The 18,288-nt window shown below is 32.4% G+C and overlaps 5 protein-coding genes across 5 annotated transcripts in view; 4 read left to right on the top strand and 1 right to left on the bottom strand.

Moving 5' to 3' along the window:
* The window catches only part of LOC125061770 (AP-3 complex subunit delta), a 36,022-nt gene extending 33,436 nt beyond the window's left edge, over window positions 1-2,586 (bottom strand). The window contains exons 1-4 of the mRNA XM_047667369.1: window positions 2,361-2,586; window positions 2,175-2,270; window positions 1,653-1,922; window positions 559-688 (exon numbers count right to left, since the gene is read on the bottom strand). Coding sequence (XP_047523325.1) covers window positions 559-688; window positions 1,653-1,922; window positions 2,175-2,270; window positions 2,361-2,456 — 592 coding nt within the window. The 5' untranslated portion in view covers window positions 2,457-2,586. The remainder of the gene's footprint in view (window positions 1-558; window positions 689-1,652; window positions 1,923-2,174; window positions 2,271-2,360) is intronic.
* LOC125061771 (cryptochrome-1-like) overlaps window positions 1-18,288 on the top strand; it is a 213,317-nt gene that overhangs the window by 64,920 nt on the left and 130,109 nt on the right. The window lies entirely within an intron of this gene.
* LOC125061783 (chromosome partition protein Smc-like) lies at window positions 3,043-4,878 on the top strand. Its single transcript, XM_047667383.1, has 3 exons — window positions 3,043-3,544; window positions 4,265-4,465; window positions 4,643-4,878. The coding sequence occupies exons 1-3, from the start codon at window positions 3,279-3,281 to the stop codon at window positions 4,806-4,808; spliced, it is 633 nt and encodes a 210-aa protein (XP_047523339.1). The 5' UTR covers window positions 3,043-3,278; the 3' UTR covers window positions 4,809-4,878.
* LOC125061781 (COMM domain-containing protein 2-like) lies at window positions 4,983-8,229 on the top strand. Its single transcript, XM_047667381.1, has 5 exons — window positions 4,983-5,321; window positions 5,553-5,630; window positions 5,996-6,078; window positions 6,851-7,024; window positions 7,846-8,229. Exons 1-5 carry the CDS (start codon window positions 5,255-5,257, stop codon window positions 8,140-8,142), a joined length of 699 nt encoding a protein of 232 aa, XP_047523337.1. The 5' UTR covers window positions 4,983-5,254; the 3' UTR covers window positions 8,143-8,229.
* LOC125061768 (ATP-binding cassette sub-family C member 4-like) overlaps window positions 17,172-18,288 on the top strand; it is a 71,272-nt gene continuing 70,155 nt past the window's right edge. Inside the window, exon 1 of the mRNA XM_047667365.1 lies at window positions 17,172-17,534. Within this exon, the coding sequence (XP_047523321.1) occupies window positions 17,461-17,534 (74 nt within the window). The 5' untranslated portion in view covers window positions 17,172-17,460. The remainder of the gene's footprint in view (window positions 17,535-18,288) is intronic.

Below are 18,288 nucleotides of genomic sequence, written 5' to 3'. Positions count from 1 at the left end.
ATGTTTTTAATTATTTTAAGCATCTTAATAAAAACAGTTTAATGAAAAAATGTTTTATTTAATTTGACATCAGATGCGACTGGGGTTTCTAAGAGGAGTATTGAAAGAATAGTTAGTGCAGTCAAAGTGAAGTGTGTTGAGCTAGATGGAGCTTATGTCGAAAAATGAAAAATTATTTACACAAACTACTCTTTTACGTTCTTGGTCGGGCTTACAACTTTGGGTTCCACCATCGTATCACGTATGCACATGATATTTATATGTATTTGACACATTTTTATTTATTTACAACCCACCCAACCTTACTAAAACCAGAGTAGACTAAAATATATAGCTTGGCAAAAAAGTCATATTTTTAAACATACTGTATAGTGAAATTGCATTAGTGTGAGTACTGTGAACGTGCCAGCTTTCGATAACCGACCTATACAGCTACTTTATTAAGTCCCAAGGACTATAGGAGATTTATTTCCACATCATTATAATTTGACATTAAATAATAATAAAATAATTACTCTTTCCTATCGAACAACCTATTAATATTTAATAAAGTATTACCAGGATCGGGATCTTCTAATTTCTCCTTAAGTTTAGGGAATGCTGGCCTAAGTGCTTCTGGATACCTTAAAAATACCTTATACATCATCAACACTGCTTTCATTCTTAGGTAAGGCTTAGTTGAACTCATCTGTAAACAAATTTTATATGAATATATAATTTGACTATCTCATTGAAAAAATTATCATACACAACCAATCAAAGGTTAGTAACATGGTAATAAAATTAACGATATTAAAATAGTGATGAGAACTATTTTTGTGACCTGATTTACATAATTATATCACATTTAACAACAAAATAAAAGCTTTTAAACTAAGTGGTTGATATTAAAACCACAAAAAACTATAAAAATTAATTATAATAAAGATGATTACTCCAATAGTGTTGAGTGTATTAAAATATTATCTAAACTGTCGAAAGAACTTGATTCTTCAAATAAATATAATTACAGTCGACTCTCGATAATTTGAAACTCAAGGGACCAGAGATAAATTTCAAATTATCAAGAGTTCAAAATAACAAGTGTTTGAATAACCACGAGGGGGAAGGAAATAAGAATAAGATCAAAATTTGTTACTTATTATTTCTATATTCTTATTATGTATTAACAATTATTCACAAATTTTTATTTTGAAAAGAAGTCTGTATGTTTTTTTGAGTGAGTGACTCATTTATGTAAACAATTGACAAGTCTGTGCATGTATGTAAATAAACGACAGGTATGTGCATGATAAACGCTTCAAATTATAGAGAGTAGGGAAGACCGGATTTCAAATTATCGCATGTTGGCGAGCAAGATAATACTTTTTCAACTTCAAATTACCGAAGGGACCAATTATCATTGATTTTATTCAATTTATCGAGTATTTTTCAAGGGACCGGAAAAAATATTCAAATTATCGAGAGATTCAAATTAACGAGTGTCAAATTATCGAGAGTCGACTGTATATAAATTATATTTTTAAACAAAATTATCACATATAGGGCACTTATGCACACTATATTTCATATAGAGATATATTTTATGTTTAATCATGTTTTGTTATCTAATGCAATATGTTATTATTGTCGAGAATTGTATGAGAGCTTACCAGTGTCATGATGTCATTAGCTAAATCTCTGGCCAAGTCATGTGAAATAAAACAACTTAGCCCACTTAAAGCAAGTCCAGCTTCATATTGATTTTGAGCATTCAGATCTTTTCTTATCATATTAGTAGTTAACATAAGTAACTCGGAATCTGCATGGAATGATTGACTAGCAGCTAAATACCCAATCCTTTTGAATGTAAACTTATTCGAACTCATAACTTCTATAATATTAAAAATTGCCCAAGATATATCATATCCAAGCATTTGGAGCTGAAAGAAAACAAATTTATACAGTGAGATAAATTTAGAATAATTTTCATCTGTAACTGTTTTTGATTATGTTCAGTCATAATTAAATAAATATTTCTAATTAAGTTTTTATTTACTAATAAACACTTATAATACAGACAATTATTTTCAGAGAAGAGCAGAAAAGTCTTCAAATTTATTGTAAAACGTTTATACAATATATATAGGTACGTGCGCAATTTGTTTAAAACAAAATATTTACATTATACTTACATATGTTAGTTTCGCGACGGCATTCGCTTTCACTCCTATATTATCTTGTCGTAATTCCACCTTGATTTCTTCCATACATTGTGCTATATATTTTGCCTGAAAGCATTTTATGTTATGTATGGTATATGGCCAAATAAATAACAACTATAAAGATATACATTTTATATTGAGAAACAAGTCATTTACCTCATTATCTTTGTTATTTCGGATCCCACGCACTAAATCCGTGAGATTTTTATCAAACATCCTCTCAAAGTTACCTTTAACCTTTTTTAAAGCCATATTGTTTGTTTTTCTAAAATATTCATCACTTTTATATTAATAATTTAAGAAATTTAATAAAAACGATACCGAATTGAGAAAACGAATAAATCCGCTATCATGAATTTCTATTGTAAAATGTGTCAAAAAAGAATAAAATTGACAATTTAGTTGACATGCAATGTTGGCGTTTAGTATTGCTATTTTTCAAATTAGTGGTGCCAACCGTAGTCTGTATATTTTCAAAATCAATTAATGGCTCATGGTTATTTGCAAATTGCGAAATTTTGCAGACCTGCCTTTATCATAATTCTTATACATAAATATAGTTTCCTCTTCCTTTATAGTTGTGATTTATTATTAATATAAAAATAAGTCGGGTTTTCCTTCCTGACGCTATAACTCCAGAACGCACGAACCGATTTCGACGGTTTTGCATTCGTTGGAAAGGTCTCGGGCTCTGTGAGGTTTATAGCAAAGAAAATTCAGGAAAAATTTCAACAGAAAAGCGGGATCACCAAACGAAATGTTACATAAAACGAAGCCATCTGGTGGCGAAACGGAGTTCACCGAGTTTGCTAGTTATTTCATAAAAAAGAAACCGTGGTAAATTTTTAGCCTTTTACACTCGCGCAGGAAGAAGTTGTAGTTTTTTTTTATGGCAAGTGGAAACCATAAAATATAATTGTAAAATTTTAGTCCTAGTAACACAATTTGTTAAGCCAATAATAAAAAGAAAGGCGGGAAACGGGAATTAGCTTAATATTTTTACGTCTTGCTAATTGTTGGACTTGTTAAGTTAAAAGTATCGCTCTCAGTTAAAAAACTATTACTAGCTTAATTATGAGTTCCGTAACAAAGGAATGTAAAAATAAGTTCATACCAGACGATATTGAAGATTTCATAACGTTTGAGCCAAAACTATCGCCAAAATGTAAGAAGACTCTAAAGCGTCGTAAACTAGTTGATGAAATGGATCAAGACATTCGTGGAAAAGATGTTAACAATAAAAAAGGCAAAAAAAGTAATAGAATTACTAATGACTCCCAAATATGTAGCGAATATAAACAGAAGATATTGAATAATATGAACGAGCAGTTAAACTCCGGGTAATCCCTAGCTTACTTACTAATTGTTATTTTAACTTAATCTCAGTATAAGTTGTTTATCAGATACACTATGAATTTTTTATAATGCGTGGAAATATATTCCATAAAAATTTGTGTATTACCATATTATGCAAGTTTCATCTATCTTGTACTTTTTGGCGCGTTAACATTATCTTGATAATCCCTATATATTAAATAAATTAGTACATTATGATGTAAAGGTCTGTTATGTGTACGGTTTGTGAAGGTTATTAACATTATGTGATAATTTCGTTGTGTCTTCTGCTGTAAAAAACATCAGCATGTATAGGACCTATATAAGTGTTATTTTGCTGCATACATATTCTAAAGGTGTCTAAACTGCTTGTATAATGTATATTTATCTTCTGCCTGAACCGAATATGGTGATTTCATGCTTTTGTCAGATAAATCTACAGACGACCTTCTTCGATGATCTTCTTAGTTCCATACAGGATGGATAAAGTAGAAATATTTTGTTTGTCGTGATCGTCTACATATAGGAGTAACAGCAAGGGTATAATATATATGTAGAAGGCATCATTCGCAACATACCATTAAGTGTTGCTATTGTTATGGCAGCTTTTGTAATAACAGCTCGTAGTCGTCTTTAAAAAAATACATCATGGTATCAATTATATGGTCCTATGACGTATCGAGTTGTCATCCTCTTCTATCGGTTTTTATTTTAATAACTTTCAGAAATCAAATGAACGAGACTATGCAAAAGAAAGTTTCTGAATTCATAACAGATTTGGAGAGAGATTACTCTGTCTTAAAAAACAATGTGAAAGAGTTGGAAGAATTCACTACTGCCACTATGAATTGCCTGCATCAAACTACAACTGCGATTAAGCAAAAAATTGATATTTTAAAGGAAATGGAGCAGACTTATAAAAAACAGTAAGAAAACTGCTTAATATCTTTTGAAAACCTTTTTATAGTTCGATTAAGCGAAATTGGGTTTCGTTATCCGATGACGTCATTAATATTATTTATTATATAAGCTATAGTTAGCTAATTATTGAGAAATCGGTTCTGAATTCACAAGGGGTTAATACTGGACAATTATTTTTGTAGATGTAAAGCTACGGAGGAAAGACACCAATTAGAAATAAACCAATTAGAGGAAGATTTAAATAGAGAGGTGGAGAAAGTAAAAGAAAAATTGGCATCTGAAACTAAGAAGACTTATTTAGACATGTTTCAACGATCGTTTATTCAAGCTATGAAGAATAATAATTAGTTTTCTGTAATGCATTCAATTTGTTACTAATAAAAAACTTAATTTCTTCTTTAACAAAGAGATTGATTAATTGTTTTTTTTTTCGTTTTAATATTATATGCTTCCAACGCCGTCAATGTCAACACTCAATGTTAACAATTCTGTAGCGATTGTCGTTGACAGTTGACAAGCAATCATAATATCAACTAAAACTAATAACATTACTTATAAATTAAATTATTTATATAAATCTAAATTGAATATTATAAAACTATTATTAAGATTTAAGACTTCTACAACGGGAATCTGAGTATTTGTAATATATACAACGATAAATATTAAGGACATATCCAATTAAAATACGGATCTAGTAAGAAATCTTTTATATATAATAAATAAGGGCTTAGACTGATCGATTACATTGTAAACTTAGTAATTAACGCATTAATCAAGTGCATAGATTTAATATGATCATATTTTTGAGTGAACTACAAAAGGAACATCTCAGTTTGCTTCATAATCATTCTCCACAGGGTAAGTAGAATTTAAATTCTAATATTTTTGTTAATTAAATTTCAATGTAGTTATTATATGTTGTTGTCTATTATTGAATGTAAATACAATAGGGACAATATATTCTTGTTGACTATGGAGCGTATTCAATGATTTGTGTTGTATTATACAGATTAACCATACATCAATTTGAGTTGTCCGTAGTACAACTTCTAGATCAATACAATAAACATTATTAATTTTATATTTCAGTTCTAATTGATTTCTGCAAGTTAACAATTGATTATCTAAATAATGGAATTAATGAAAAGAAATACGCCTTGGCAGCAGGTGAGATAATTGTATTTTTATTTCAATGGTTTCTTAGGTATTTTTTAAATACTTTACTTTACTCTGATAGGTTTGATTAGCTATGATCCTGTAAGAAGTCTAGTGTTGTTGCTTGACAATAAAAAAATGAACAAAATGACAATAAAAATTCTTTGTAAAGGCTGATATATAATTCATTGAATGTAATCTTTAAATATATTTTTTTATAGTACAATATAAATTTGACATAACTTTATGGTGTATCTGTAAATCAATATATAATATGTATTTGTGTTACCTACCCACATTAAATGACATAAGTATAAGATTATCATAGATAAGGTTACTGGCATCTACTTAAAAATTATTAAATTATTGCATTACAGAGAAATTGGAGACATTGCCATCTGTTATTCAAAATTTGATTCAAGCCTTAGCTCACCTCATTTTAGAAGGTTGCAAACATAATGTAAGTATTTCTATGTACCTAAGCTGTTTAATAACATCATATGTTGATAAATTTGTCTAATTAATATCAAACTATAAGCCTTTTAAACAGTGGCACATTTATATATTTCAAGGCTGTTTTTGCCGCCTTGCCTCTACAATTGTTATGTCCTAGATTTTCATATGAGTCCTATGTTTTTTGAGCACAAAATTATACACAATCCATTCAGTTTGCAGTCTCCAGTTGTAGAATGACATGTATGGGTTGATAGGGGGAAAGAGGGAAACAGAAAACAGTTATTCAGTTCCCAAACTTGCCGCCCCAAAAATCTTCCAGCCTAATCAACCTGCTGGTAAATCTGCCACTGCTTTACTTATTTGCAATGTCATAATGACAAATCAATTGGACAGGACAAAAATATACAACAATTAATGTTTTTTTTTTTAATGGCTCTGGCACGATTTGTGCATTAGCCAGCGTCAAGTATAGGATTTTTTATAATTCGTGCTTGTCTTTTTAGAAATTCGACCGTGTCCTCCATGTACGGTTTAGGCACTCGCCCGGTACCGCACAACCCTCCCAAAGGCCGAGAACAAATTTAAATTAAATTAAAACTTGCCTTCGAACCGGGAATCAAACCCGGTACCCCTCACCTAGCTGCGGCTTGATGTTTATAAAACAGACAATATGTAATTTATAACTACTTAGTTTGTATACAACAAAACAAAACAATTAAGTGTAGGAGGGGTTGGACAAATAAAAATTCCTTAAAGACAAAATTTTCGTTTTACAGTTATCAGAGCAGAATTTTAAATCATCACTAGCTATCGCAGGATTTTCTGATGATCACCAACAAGTGTTGGTAAAATTCTATTCAAGAAAGAAAGGAGAGCTTTCCGCTGCATTAAATTTACTCCAACGGAAAGATCCTACATATCAGGACTTGGCTTGGAGATTTGAAGTGCAGGTAATGTTAAACAAATTCTTTACAAACACACATAGCGTGAACAAGTATCATAATATATCTTAAGAATATATTCAAATTCAAATTCAAAAATCATTTATTCACGTAGGTAACACAATGTACACTTGTGATTCGTCATTAAAGAAATAAATATTAATGCTTCTAATTTTACATTTACTGCCAGTTCTCTAATCAAGGGCGTAGAACGGAAGAGAAGAACTGGCAATAAACTCTCCGCCACTCTTTTTAATCGCCATGGTTTTTTTTTTTTTTTTTTTACACAACGTTTGTAAGGAGCTGCAACCATTACACCATGTTCCACATGACATTTTAAGTAATTAATAATAATAACATAAATAAAAACAAAGACTTGTCCCCTATCAGCAGGAGGCATGGTGAAATAGGAGCACGCACTTACATTCTCGTGGGAACAACACGCAAACACATAGTCGAAATAATTAACATCACCGCATACACGCATTCAAGTACGACCAGTCACCACAAGTAGCACCCGTTCACGAGTATGACGCATGGCCAGCCATCGGCCCCCTCGCCATATTTTAGGGAGAGAGACAACCCGACGCATGGACGCCGCCACAAGCAATGACATTTAAGCGAGCATGACGATCCTTGAAATGTGGACTTGGCTACATAAGAATAATATTTGGGTAAAACGTTACGATGCGGGGCGGGGATTGAATGACGCGTTTTTGTTAATATTATTTTAGAATTTCCGGATCCGACAATTAAAATTAAAATAGAAATGCATATTTCCCGTGTCATAAAAAAATAAAATTTCAAGTTTGACTATTCCTTTTTTTCAGATGGCATCAAAAAGTTGTCCAGAAATAATGAAACCCATGGTCACTATGGACTATGTTCTATCTGTACCGAAAAGTTACGACCATAGTATAGACAAACATACCCATAGAGAATCAGATGACATTTGTATAAGTTCTTCAGTAGAAGAAGCAAAGGCGGCTAGTCATTGTCAAAATGTAGTAAAACATGTTATAATGCAATGCGATCTACCAACTTTAGTACATTTAACCAATACATTGAATGAAGCTGCCAACGAATCGAAAAGTCAACATATACGGAAGATTCAAAGAGCATTGTAAATTAAAAAAAAAAAACAGCCATAGACGAAGTATCTTCTAGATCTGTGCCGCATGAGATTGATTGAAAATAATATTGAATTACATCGATGTTGTTTTATTAATTAGTTTTCAATGCTGTCAGAAAATAAATTAGAATATTTATATATATCATTGCGATAATAATTTATAACCCCTATACATATAAGTACCTAAAAATAATCTAAAACAATTAATTCGGCCTCAGTAACTGAAGTTAATCGGCAAAATATGCAAAACGAAAGACAAGATGTCATTATTTCGTTATGTACGTTTATATACTCGTATAGTGCTGTCTCTTTTATTATTTCAATCCAAAATTCATTAGTTTGTCGAGAACTTTAATGCCAGCCTTTATTATGTATGTCATTCCCAACCTATGTTTTGGTGTCAATAATTACTTTGACAGTCAGAAATGGATTGAAAAATCAATCTCTAGTAGTAAATAAAGGGTGCGTGTACTTATGTACGCGCGTAAGAAGTTATACTTCTTTGGCATTATTAAAAATAGTTTTTGATTGCATGCAAATAATTAATTACAATTAAATAATCAAAGACTGGAAAAGGAGTCTTTATAGTCAATAAAGTTCAGTTTACATTTGAAAAATTAAATAAATAAATATTTATTATTATTCTCTTACATTAAGTGTAACATAAATTCTATTATTATTCGAATGTTGTCCATCTTCCGTGGGCAACTTCATTCTGTTAATTTTGTGTCACGGTGCGCGCGCATCGTAAAATTTCACTCTCATCAATTTTTCATAACGCGCCTAAAGATGTATAACTTCAAAAATAAAGTAAAAAAAAGCCGTTAGACAGTAAATATATTCTAGATTACTGTCTATTAATTATAGTATTGTTAATTGTAAACGTATTGTTTTCTTTGTAAATTTTAGTATATTCTGTAGAATAAATTATTTGAAATATATCAATAATCAAGGAACGAAGGAGGAAGGTTTTTTTTGTGTTTAAAAACTCCTATGTATAGAAGATTACTTCGTGGCTCTGTTGACTTATGCTGTGTTAAAAATTAAAACAAGGAATCTACCATCTTCTGACCATCTTTGTAAAACCTGTGTCGGGTTAGATCAACAGTCGAAACTTTCTGGTCTTATTTTCGTAACTCGCCCACAAAACTACTTTACAATAATTTACCAAAAGAAAAGATCTTCCGACTAGAGTCTTTAAAAAGCGACTTGGTGTATTACTTTTGGAAAAAAATTACTATTCAATAAATGATTATTTGCGTGAGACACTGTAGTTGATATAAATTTAATAAAGTATGATATACGTACGATACAGATAATATAAGAATTGACCAAGTCATTTGACTATTAATAACGTAAAATTCCTTTATGGGGCGTTCCCACGGAGCGTTAATCACGACAGTCAACTACGCTAGTCAACTGTCGTTCGTGACACTCACGAAAGTGTGAATTGATGAAACGTTCACATGGTTGGGGGATTTCGTGCCATTCACGCTTCGTGTTTCGACTTAGTCATTATCGAAACATCGATATATAAATCTCTATCACGGTATTCCTCCAAACTTGGACCATATAACACCTTTTCCATAGAATATAACTCCAAAAAACGCGTAGTTTCACTGTCGTTAAACTTAATTCCACGTTGTTGTGACGACATCTTGGCTTCACGAACGGTATATCACGACTGAAAATCAAACACGTTTGATCTATCCACGCTTGAGTCGTGCGCCGTTCCTCACGTAAGCAAGTTTAACGCCTATGCGTTCACACAGAAGTGTATTTCACGAAAGCGTGGTTGACTGTCGTGATTAACGCTTCGTGGGAACGCCGCTTAAAAGACAAATTTGCGCGCCATTGTGTGTGGCAGAATATGCGAACTTACGATTGTACCACCTTACACTTTATAATTCTTGCAACAATTATTATTAAGTTTCACTGAAGAACGTCAGATACAGGATTTTCCGGGCATTGGAATCGTTAGGTCCCAACTTCGATTACCTGATATTGCAATGCAATATTTTATAGATTTTGTCATGTGTCATAGACCACTATAATACTCGAAACAGAACTAATCTAAGCGTACGACCAACCAGGCTCCAGAGGATAAACCACTGCGTATAATGAAATTTAATTTGTTTTAACAACAAACTCAATTTTTTAACAACAATCAATCGTGACTTGTATAATTCTTATGTTTCCTTTTACATCACTATTCGCTGTTCATGTATTTGTAAGATTAGCTTTTAAGTTTTTAGTTTGTTATTAATTTTTTTTGTATTACTTTAGATTAAGAATTCTGCACTTCTCGCACGCATGTTTCTTTTTTTTTAAAGTTTTTCTCTTAACTAGGGTTGCCTGGAAGAGATCGCTTATTAGCGATAAGGCCGCCCGTTGCATCCCTTATAATTTTTATGTATTGTGTTTCTTTCATTTGCAACGATGTGTAAATAAATAAATAAACTCCCAAGCGAAATTAGAGAATTATCATTGAATAAATTCAAAACTCTCGTTAAACATAAATTAATCAATTAAGCTTTTTATAAATTTGACGATTATTTAAATGATCCTGATCCTTGTGATTGATTTCCTCCAGTTCAAACAATTTGTATGACTCAAAACTTGTCGATTAAAAAGAGTGGTGGAGAGTTTCTTGACAATTCTTTTTGCGCGCTCGACGCCCTTGACTTGCGAACTGACATTGACTTAGTAAATGTAAATTTAGAATCAATTTAGCATCTTTTCTGTTGACGTTCATAAGTGTACTTCGTTACCTATATAAATAAGTTTATTTTGAGTTTCAGGACAGTAGTGAGCTCAGTAGTACGATGCGACCACATATCCAAAGAGAGAAAATTTAGGGAGTTAAATAAATATAGTTTAAAAAAACTATAAAACACGCTTTTAAAGCACATCAAACTAAAAAGTGAAAAATAATTCCTAATTTAGGTTGAAAATGGTAATGAACAAAAAATACTGGTATTATTGTGAAAAAGCGTGGGTTGCTCGATAGACGAAAAATATGAAATACAGGTGAAGCTAATATAAAGCGTGTAAAAAGCGTATCTCAAAGGTTATGCAACGCACTGGCTCACTGGTATGAAAATTGTGTGTAAATGTAATATAATTTTATAGTTTTAAGCCATTTGAAATATTACCGAAGTAGCCTAGTAAACGTGCGACTTTCATCGCAAGGGCGTAGGTTCTATCCTCGACTCCTACTGTTTACTTTCTATGTGATAAATGGTCGTGTGCAGTGCCGGATTAGCCACAAAGCAAGAGTAGCAAATGCCCTTAATCCGCGGGGCCCCGCGCTCCAACGCCTGTCTGACCGTAATAAAAAAAGCATTAATTTAGATAGCAACACCTGCATCAGCAATTTTATAAACTTGCAGTAGCGAACGTTCTTTTTCAATATTAAATGGTATTAAGCAACACGATGGGCCACTTTGTTCAATATAGAGCATGATTTTCTTAAAGAATTTGATATCGATAGTGTTATCTCTAAATTTGCCCATATTAAATCCAGAAAAGTTTATTTGAAACAGTTTTGTTTGTTTGAAGGGGCAATTAGAATCTTTTTTATATTATACTAGCTGACCTGGCTAACTTCGTTCCGCCCTACAACCTTATAATATCGTTGTTACTTTAATTTAACTTATTTTAGGATTTCATTAATGTTAAGTATTACATTAATACAACTCTTTTGCAAATACAGAAATGTTTTATTGCTTGCCATTGCGAAAGAAGAATGGCAGTTTTACACATTAGGCATCTTCTCTCTAGCGTCAATATGGCGATACTGCATGTTAAGCATTTTCTGATATCCTACATCTTTTGATCAGGATCAAAGCATGGTTATGCATCTCCTCATTCACCTCAAGATCGGAATTTCTTGAACTGACACGAATTCGACGTAAAATGATGCGTAGTTTTGTCAACAGATGGCACCATATGGTTTTTGCATTCGTAAAATTAATTAATTTATTTATTGTTATTCGATAACTTATCCGATATTTTATTGCTTATTCTGCTATTCGGGACGGAAACAAATCCAACAAATCAAAAACCATGGCAATCGGTCCAGCCGTTCTCGAGTTATAAGTGTTGTAACAAACACGACTTTCTTTTATATATATAGATTTGACGTTCAAAGGTGCCATTTTAGGTGGTCTGATTGAAATAAATGATTTGACTTTGACTTTTGCATAAAAGTCAACCTTGGTACGACAATATCAAGTTTCTGGGTCATCTAAAAGTGGGTTAGGTTTAAGTCGTCTAAGTCTCGGAAACCTAAAGTTTTTGATTTGTATAAATATGAACCAGAGTTAAAAATTTGTTTGCCAAAGAAACATCACTTCTGACATGTGTAATTTGTACACACGCACTTTTTTTTTAATTCTTAACTTACCTTCCCGCCAATAAAAGTCCGTAGGCGTCCTCAACATATCTCAACGGATCCAATAACAAAAAAACTTTAGAGGTGTCAACGGATGGAACGAAATTCCTTTCGATTAATTTATATGTTAATTGGTATCATAACAGTACGATAGATTTTCTCGACACCAATCTTACGTCGAAAAAAAAAAGCCAACATCACGAGGTGTTCTCAGGCGGTCACCCATCCAAGTACTGACCTCGCCCGACGTTGCTTAACTTCGGTGATCGGACGAGAACCGGTGTATTACAATAGCAAATAGCAAAAAAGTGTCGTGACAACTTTTCGTAAGAATTTTTTCCGTCTAGCCCCCTTTCACAACGCGCGATAAGGAAGTTCGTTCCAATAATGACAAAATACAAGCCATTTCGCGGTAAGGCAAATTCAAAGATTAGGGTAAAAAACCGCCTTCACCGAAGAAGTCCTTTACTTCGCACTTCGATCGTTCCAGTCTGCTTCTGTCTTTCCGGTGCTTGACTACCCTGCGGCGGCCCAAGCCGAGATCCAAGTGTAGCAGGAAGATGCGCCCAGGCGCTAGGCGCGGGAAAAGCCTATTACGCACGCCAATACAGCCCGAGCTAAGCTGCCAAGGCCCTTGAGGCCAACAACGAGATTCCATTGAAAAAATAGCCTTAACCTTCACACAAGTAATTCTTTAAAAATGGCCGTGGATTCTCCCTTTAAGTTGGAGAAAGACATCCTTCCACTAATTCAGTGTTTTCCAATGTGGGGCCCACGCCCCACAGGGGGGAAATTTGATTGTTAAGGGGACAATAGAAATCAGCTGGATATAACACAACGAGACTTGAGACTGAAGCTAACCTAAGCTAAGGTGGGAAACAAAAAAGTTTGCACTAAAAAACATTGGTTCGAATTGAAATAGAAAAAAAATTGGTTCAAATTCATTCAAATGTCGAAATGGTTCGTGTACCACAAGCAAGCAATTTAAAAAAAAAAAATTGTTTTTGGCACTATGTGCACAGAATATAAATAATAAAAACTTAAGATAGAACCGTATTCAAATGTAATAAAATAACGTAAATATTAAGAAGAGATTATATATAATCTTATATTTTATATCTTAGTTCCTACTCAGCATTAGTAAGGGGAGAACGGAACTAACATGAATAGTATGTGGCATTGTACAGCTTTATAACGGCTAGACAATCGATGAATTATATAAAAACAAGTCCACCAAGATAAAATCAAAAACTACTTTTTTTGCGGTTTTTACCGATATCTAGAATGATTCATATAATATAATAATTCAAGGTTGTCGGGTCGGTAGTATATCAATTACTTTAGCTTACCTTGCAATTTAAATTAAAAAATAACTTGGCATGTTTCTCATTCTACCTTGCATATTATTTGCCTATTTTGATTTATTTTTATAGCTCAAACTAAAAACTTGGGGATAGCAAATGGTGGCGGTGAGTTTCTTGTTATTTGCCCCTATTTACTCCGAACTATGTAGAAGGAAAAGTTAATTCGACCTATCTTTTTAAGTGAAGGTATTTTTTTTCATATTAGTAACCAAGTACACTTATTGGGGGCCTCATAGTCTAGCGGTGTTATTAAGTGGCAGCTAGGTGAGGGGTACCGAGTTCGATTCCCGGTTCGAGGGCAAGTTTTAAATTAATTTAAATTTGTCCTCGGCCTTTGGGAGGGTTGTTGCGGTACCGGGTGAGTGCCTAAACCGTACATGGAGGACACGGTCGAATTTCTAAAGACAATCACGAATTATAAAAAATCCTATACTTGACGCTGGCTAATTCACAAATCGTGCCAGAGCCATAAAAAAAATAAAAAAAATATGAATAGGTACGTCAATGACCTCTGTCAATTGTCACTTGAAAATTACGTTTCGCATAAATACAATTGAAAAACATTTTTAAAAGTTATTAATAGCTATGTCGTCACAATTTGCCGAACTCCTATTTACACTCGCATATTATTTAATAATTATTTTCTCATATTTTAATAAATAAAAAATAATGTGTTTACCAACCTTTTTTGTCCCACCATAGCGTTTTTGCTAAAGTTCTTACGTATGTACATACATAATATTTAATATTACACAATTTATTTATTTACATAAAAACTTAAAAGTTTAGGAAGAAATTATGTACTAGGAAATTATTAACGAAAGACAGTAAGTAAATAACAATAATAACAGTAATAATAAAAAACAAAACATAATGAAACTGCCCACAACCAATGCGACTTTGGGTCCTTCAAGGAAAGGACGTACCAATTCTTAAAAGCCTGCAACGCACTCGCGAGCCCTCCGGCATTAAGTGTCCAAATGAGCTTCCTGCTCGTATGCAAAAAAAAATTAAATTAAAATTCCAAATCATTTGAATAAATTTTCGAATAAGCCTGAAATAAGATTAGATATTGAAGCTCCCTTATCACAAATTAAACGGTTTAACCAAATGATCTCTCTATTTTTAACAAATTATAAACAGTTTTTAATAGATAGAATCTTTCGTAAAACACTGCAATAGAACTGAATTCATTGTTTATACTTAAATCTTTGTACTTTGGACGTGGGAGAGTTGACAATGGTGGAGTAATAACTGGTCATTACAAAAGTACCATGTACACGCTCGGGTATATCATATGTTTACTGAACGTGATTCAGCATAAACCGAGAGCAGTTTTTTAGTTTCAGATAGGAAATTACAGGATATACCGAAAAACAGTAGATTACTAATGTTTATTTATTTATTTAATTATAAGTAATCTTACAGCTAACATACATAATATTACAAAACAAACACTTAGACAGTACAGAAAGCCAAAACAGATTACATAGATAAACAATATTATATACGAAAAATAAAACAAATAATAGATAAAACTATATAAAGAAAACTGAAATTTAATATTTTAAACAACAAATAAAACTAAACATTTCGAATCACCTGAACAAAATTAGAGTCTTCCCGCCTCTTCAAATATTTTCTCACTTGTTCTTTGGTGAGGTGGAAAATATCAATATCCTCAAAATTAGTGTCATAGTTAGATAAAACCCGAAACACTGGCGAATTATGCAGGTATGTTGTAAAATTTATAAAAATTATATGGAGTTTGAATTTCACTTTTACGTTCTATGTTGTTTCACTTTTCCACACTATCCATACAGTACCAATCCAATACGATAGTGTTGAAATAAAAAAAAATGTTTTTATTCATTTAAATAAGTATTACAATGTGTTAGATTTGGGAACCCTTTATAGAAGGAAGTAAAGTTAGTCAGGATTTCCCAGCTCTTCCATAACAAAGTTAATATTTAAATCCTGAACAAATTTAATATAATTTTAAAGTTTTTTTTAAAATTACGATTTCGAAATTACTTATATGATTTGAATAAAGGCGTAAATTTAAATTTAATAATCCATGCCTAAATATCTTCTTGGGCGCAAAGTAAGAATTACGTATTGTAATTTAATCAGAAATCTGAATTCTATGATTTAGCAGTTTTTAAGAAAAAGGTACATTATTAATTTCAAAATAACTTCCGAATCGTAAATAAGGTCCACCAGTGTACAAGTATTATATGATCAGAAAAAGTATAATAACTAGACATTTAATGAATAAAAAAATAAAAACTTTAGAGGTGTCAAGGGACACCCGGATGGAACGAAATTCCTTTCGATTCATTTATACGTTAATTGGTATCATAACAGTATGATAGATTTTCTCGACACCAACCTTACGACGAAAAAAGAAGCCAACATCACGAGGTGTTCCCAGGCAGTCACCCATCCAAGTACTGACCTCGCCCGACGTTGCTTAACTTCGGTGATCGGACGAGAACCGGTGTAATACAATAGCAAATAGCAAAAAAGTGTCGTGACAACTTTTCGTAAGAATTTATTCCGTCTAGCCCCCTTTCACAACGCGCGATAATTTTTTTAATATTTATCGAAATCACTTCTCAACTTATCTATTTTTCTCATAAACCCTTGACAACCCATACAGGATATATTTATATTAGGCGTAAACACAATTCACATTTTCTGTATTACTTTTATGTGAAATTTATTACCATTGTCAACATTTAATTATATTGACACTGTTTTTTGTAGGTTAATGCAATACGCGACCTTAATTATATCCTTATCCGTATGCAATATGCATTCAATGTATTATATGTATATATAGTTCAGAAACTTGTGTCACACCAAAACCTCACGAGCGCGATCGCAGGTATAACGAGAGAGAGACGGACCGATCTCCCGTCTCATCTCGAGCGCTGCCAGTCATTCCGCGAATGTATGAAGAAAAATGTATATCATAGTCGAATAAGTAAACTTGTCATTTTACACCCGAAATTTATCATCAAAAGTGTGAATAAAACGATAGATGTAATTTAAAATTTGAAAAAATTGTTATCTTCATTAATTCCTTACTTCCCAAAAACTTATATCACCAATAAGACGTTATCACGTAAACATCTCGATCGTAAACCTACTTTACAAACAACCAATATTTTTTTTCCAGTAATAAATGGCAGTCTACTGAAATAACAGTAGATCGGGAAGCATGTAAAGATATCAAATACGAGCACTCGACTCGAGTGGCACGGGCGGGTTAACTCGGCAGTCGGCCACTACGTCCCTTGTTCGCTGCTCCTATGTAAAAACATCGATCGACACACGCGACGCGCGTTCAAAATCCCGTTTGTTAATATTTCCACTCACAATTCTATTTATAACTCACTGTGATACATTCGTTTTTAATACGGAGAAGATTCGTGTTGTGTTGTGTCCATTGTGATTCCTAGAAAGTTGCCATTTTGCATAATGTGGCGTCGAACCTAAATTAGGACTGGAAGACTATTTTGTGCCTTATTAGAAGTAAATTGTGAAAATGGATTCAAAAGTCGTGCTTAAGGAGAAAAATCCACATGATAAAGCGAATATTATTTCGAAGATATTTTTATGGTAAGCAATTTTAAAACATTTACGTTGTATTCATTATGAAGGTAGTGTATTAACATTTAAATAACAGAGCTAAAACGTCGCGAATATTGGATTCGCTTAAATAACTATTCATGTTGATAAGTTGACCAAACGGTTGTGAAGGTCAAATCAGAGACCGTTACCATATCATGGTGACACGGATTTTGAGACGGTATAACAGATAAATAAATTGATCGATACATTTACATGTGCATAATAATTCAAGAGATATTTGATCTAGTTCAAAAACAAAACGTATTCTTATAATTTAAATATGTTGTTTTTTCGAACGCGTCTGTGTGACAATAATTTATTTTTAGATTAGGTATAAAACATTTCGACGACATCTTTTTTAAATGGGTAAAAAGAAAGGTCACGTTTGCCGTATTGTAAAATGTCATGAACAAAGAGCGTTTATAAATAAAAAATTACTGAGAAAATTATTCACTTCCTAATTATAATGTACATATTTACAATTTTCTTAAAATTAATAATACAAAAAAATAGAAATTAATCAAAAGAAAATTAAAACAAATTGTGGCAGCATTTCCTCGCTGTATTGCGCTATTTACTCGTTGAGAAAAGCAACAGCTCTGGGGTCACCGGTACTATCTACCAGGCGTCAACTTAAATCTTTATTAGCGCCTGTGCACTGGGAACAAAATCGAAATTGGAGGAAAGACTTGAGCCGTTTATTATTTTCCGCCTGCTCTGCGGCCCAGCTTCTATGCTTGTA

Source organism: Pieris napi, chromosome 24, assembly GCF_905475465.1.
Source record: "Pieris napi chromosome 24, ilPieNapi1.2, whole genome shotgun sequence".
Taxonomy (NCBI): domain Eukaryota; kingdom Metazoa; phylum Arthropoda; class Insecta; order Lepidoptera; family Pieridae; genus Pieris; species Pieris napi.
Note: the sequence above shows the minus strand (reverse complement) of the source record. Positions and strands in the feature narration are given on the sequence as shown.

Coding starts and splice junctions, on each gene's coding strand:
- LOC125061781 (XM_047667381.1), top strand. CDS start 5,255: ATGATCATATTTTTGAGTGAACTACAAAAGGAACATCTCAGTTTGCTT. Junction 5,322..5,552: donor TCATAATCATTCTCCACAGG/GTAAGTAGAATT, acceptor TTTATATTTCAG/TTCTAATTGATTTCTGCAAG. Junction 5,631..5,995: donor GAAATACGCCTTGGCAGCAG/GTGAGATAATTG, acceptor ATTGCATTACAG/AGAAATTGGAGACATTGCCA.
- LOC125061783 (XM_047667383.1), top strand. CDS start 3,279: ATGAGTTCCGTAACAAAGGAATGTAAAAATAAGTTCATACCAGACGAT. Junction 3,545..4,264: donor AACGAGCAGTTAAACTCCGG/GTAATCCCTAGC, acceptor AATAACTTTCAG/AAATCAAATGAACGAGACTA. Junction 4,466..4,642: donor GAGCAGACTTATAAAAAACA/GTAAGAAAACTG, acceptor TTATTTTTGTAG/ATGTAAAGCTACGGAGGAAA.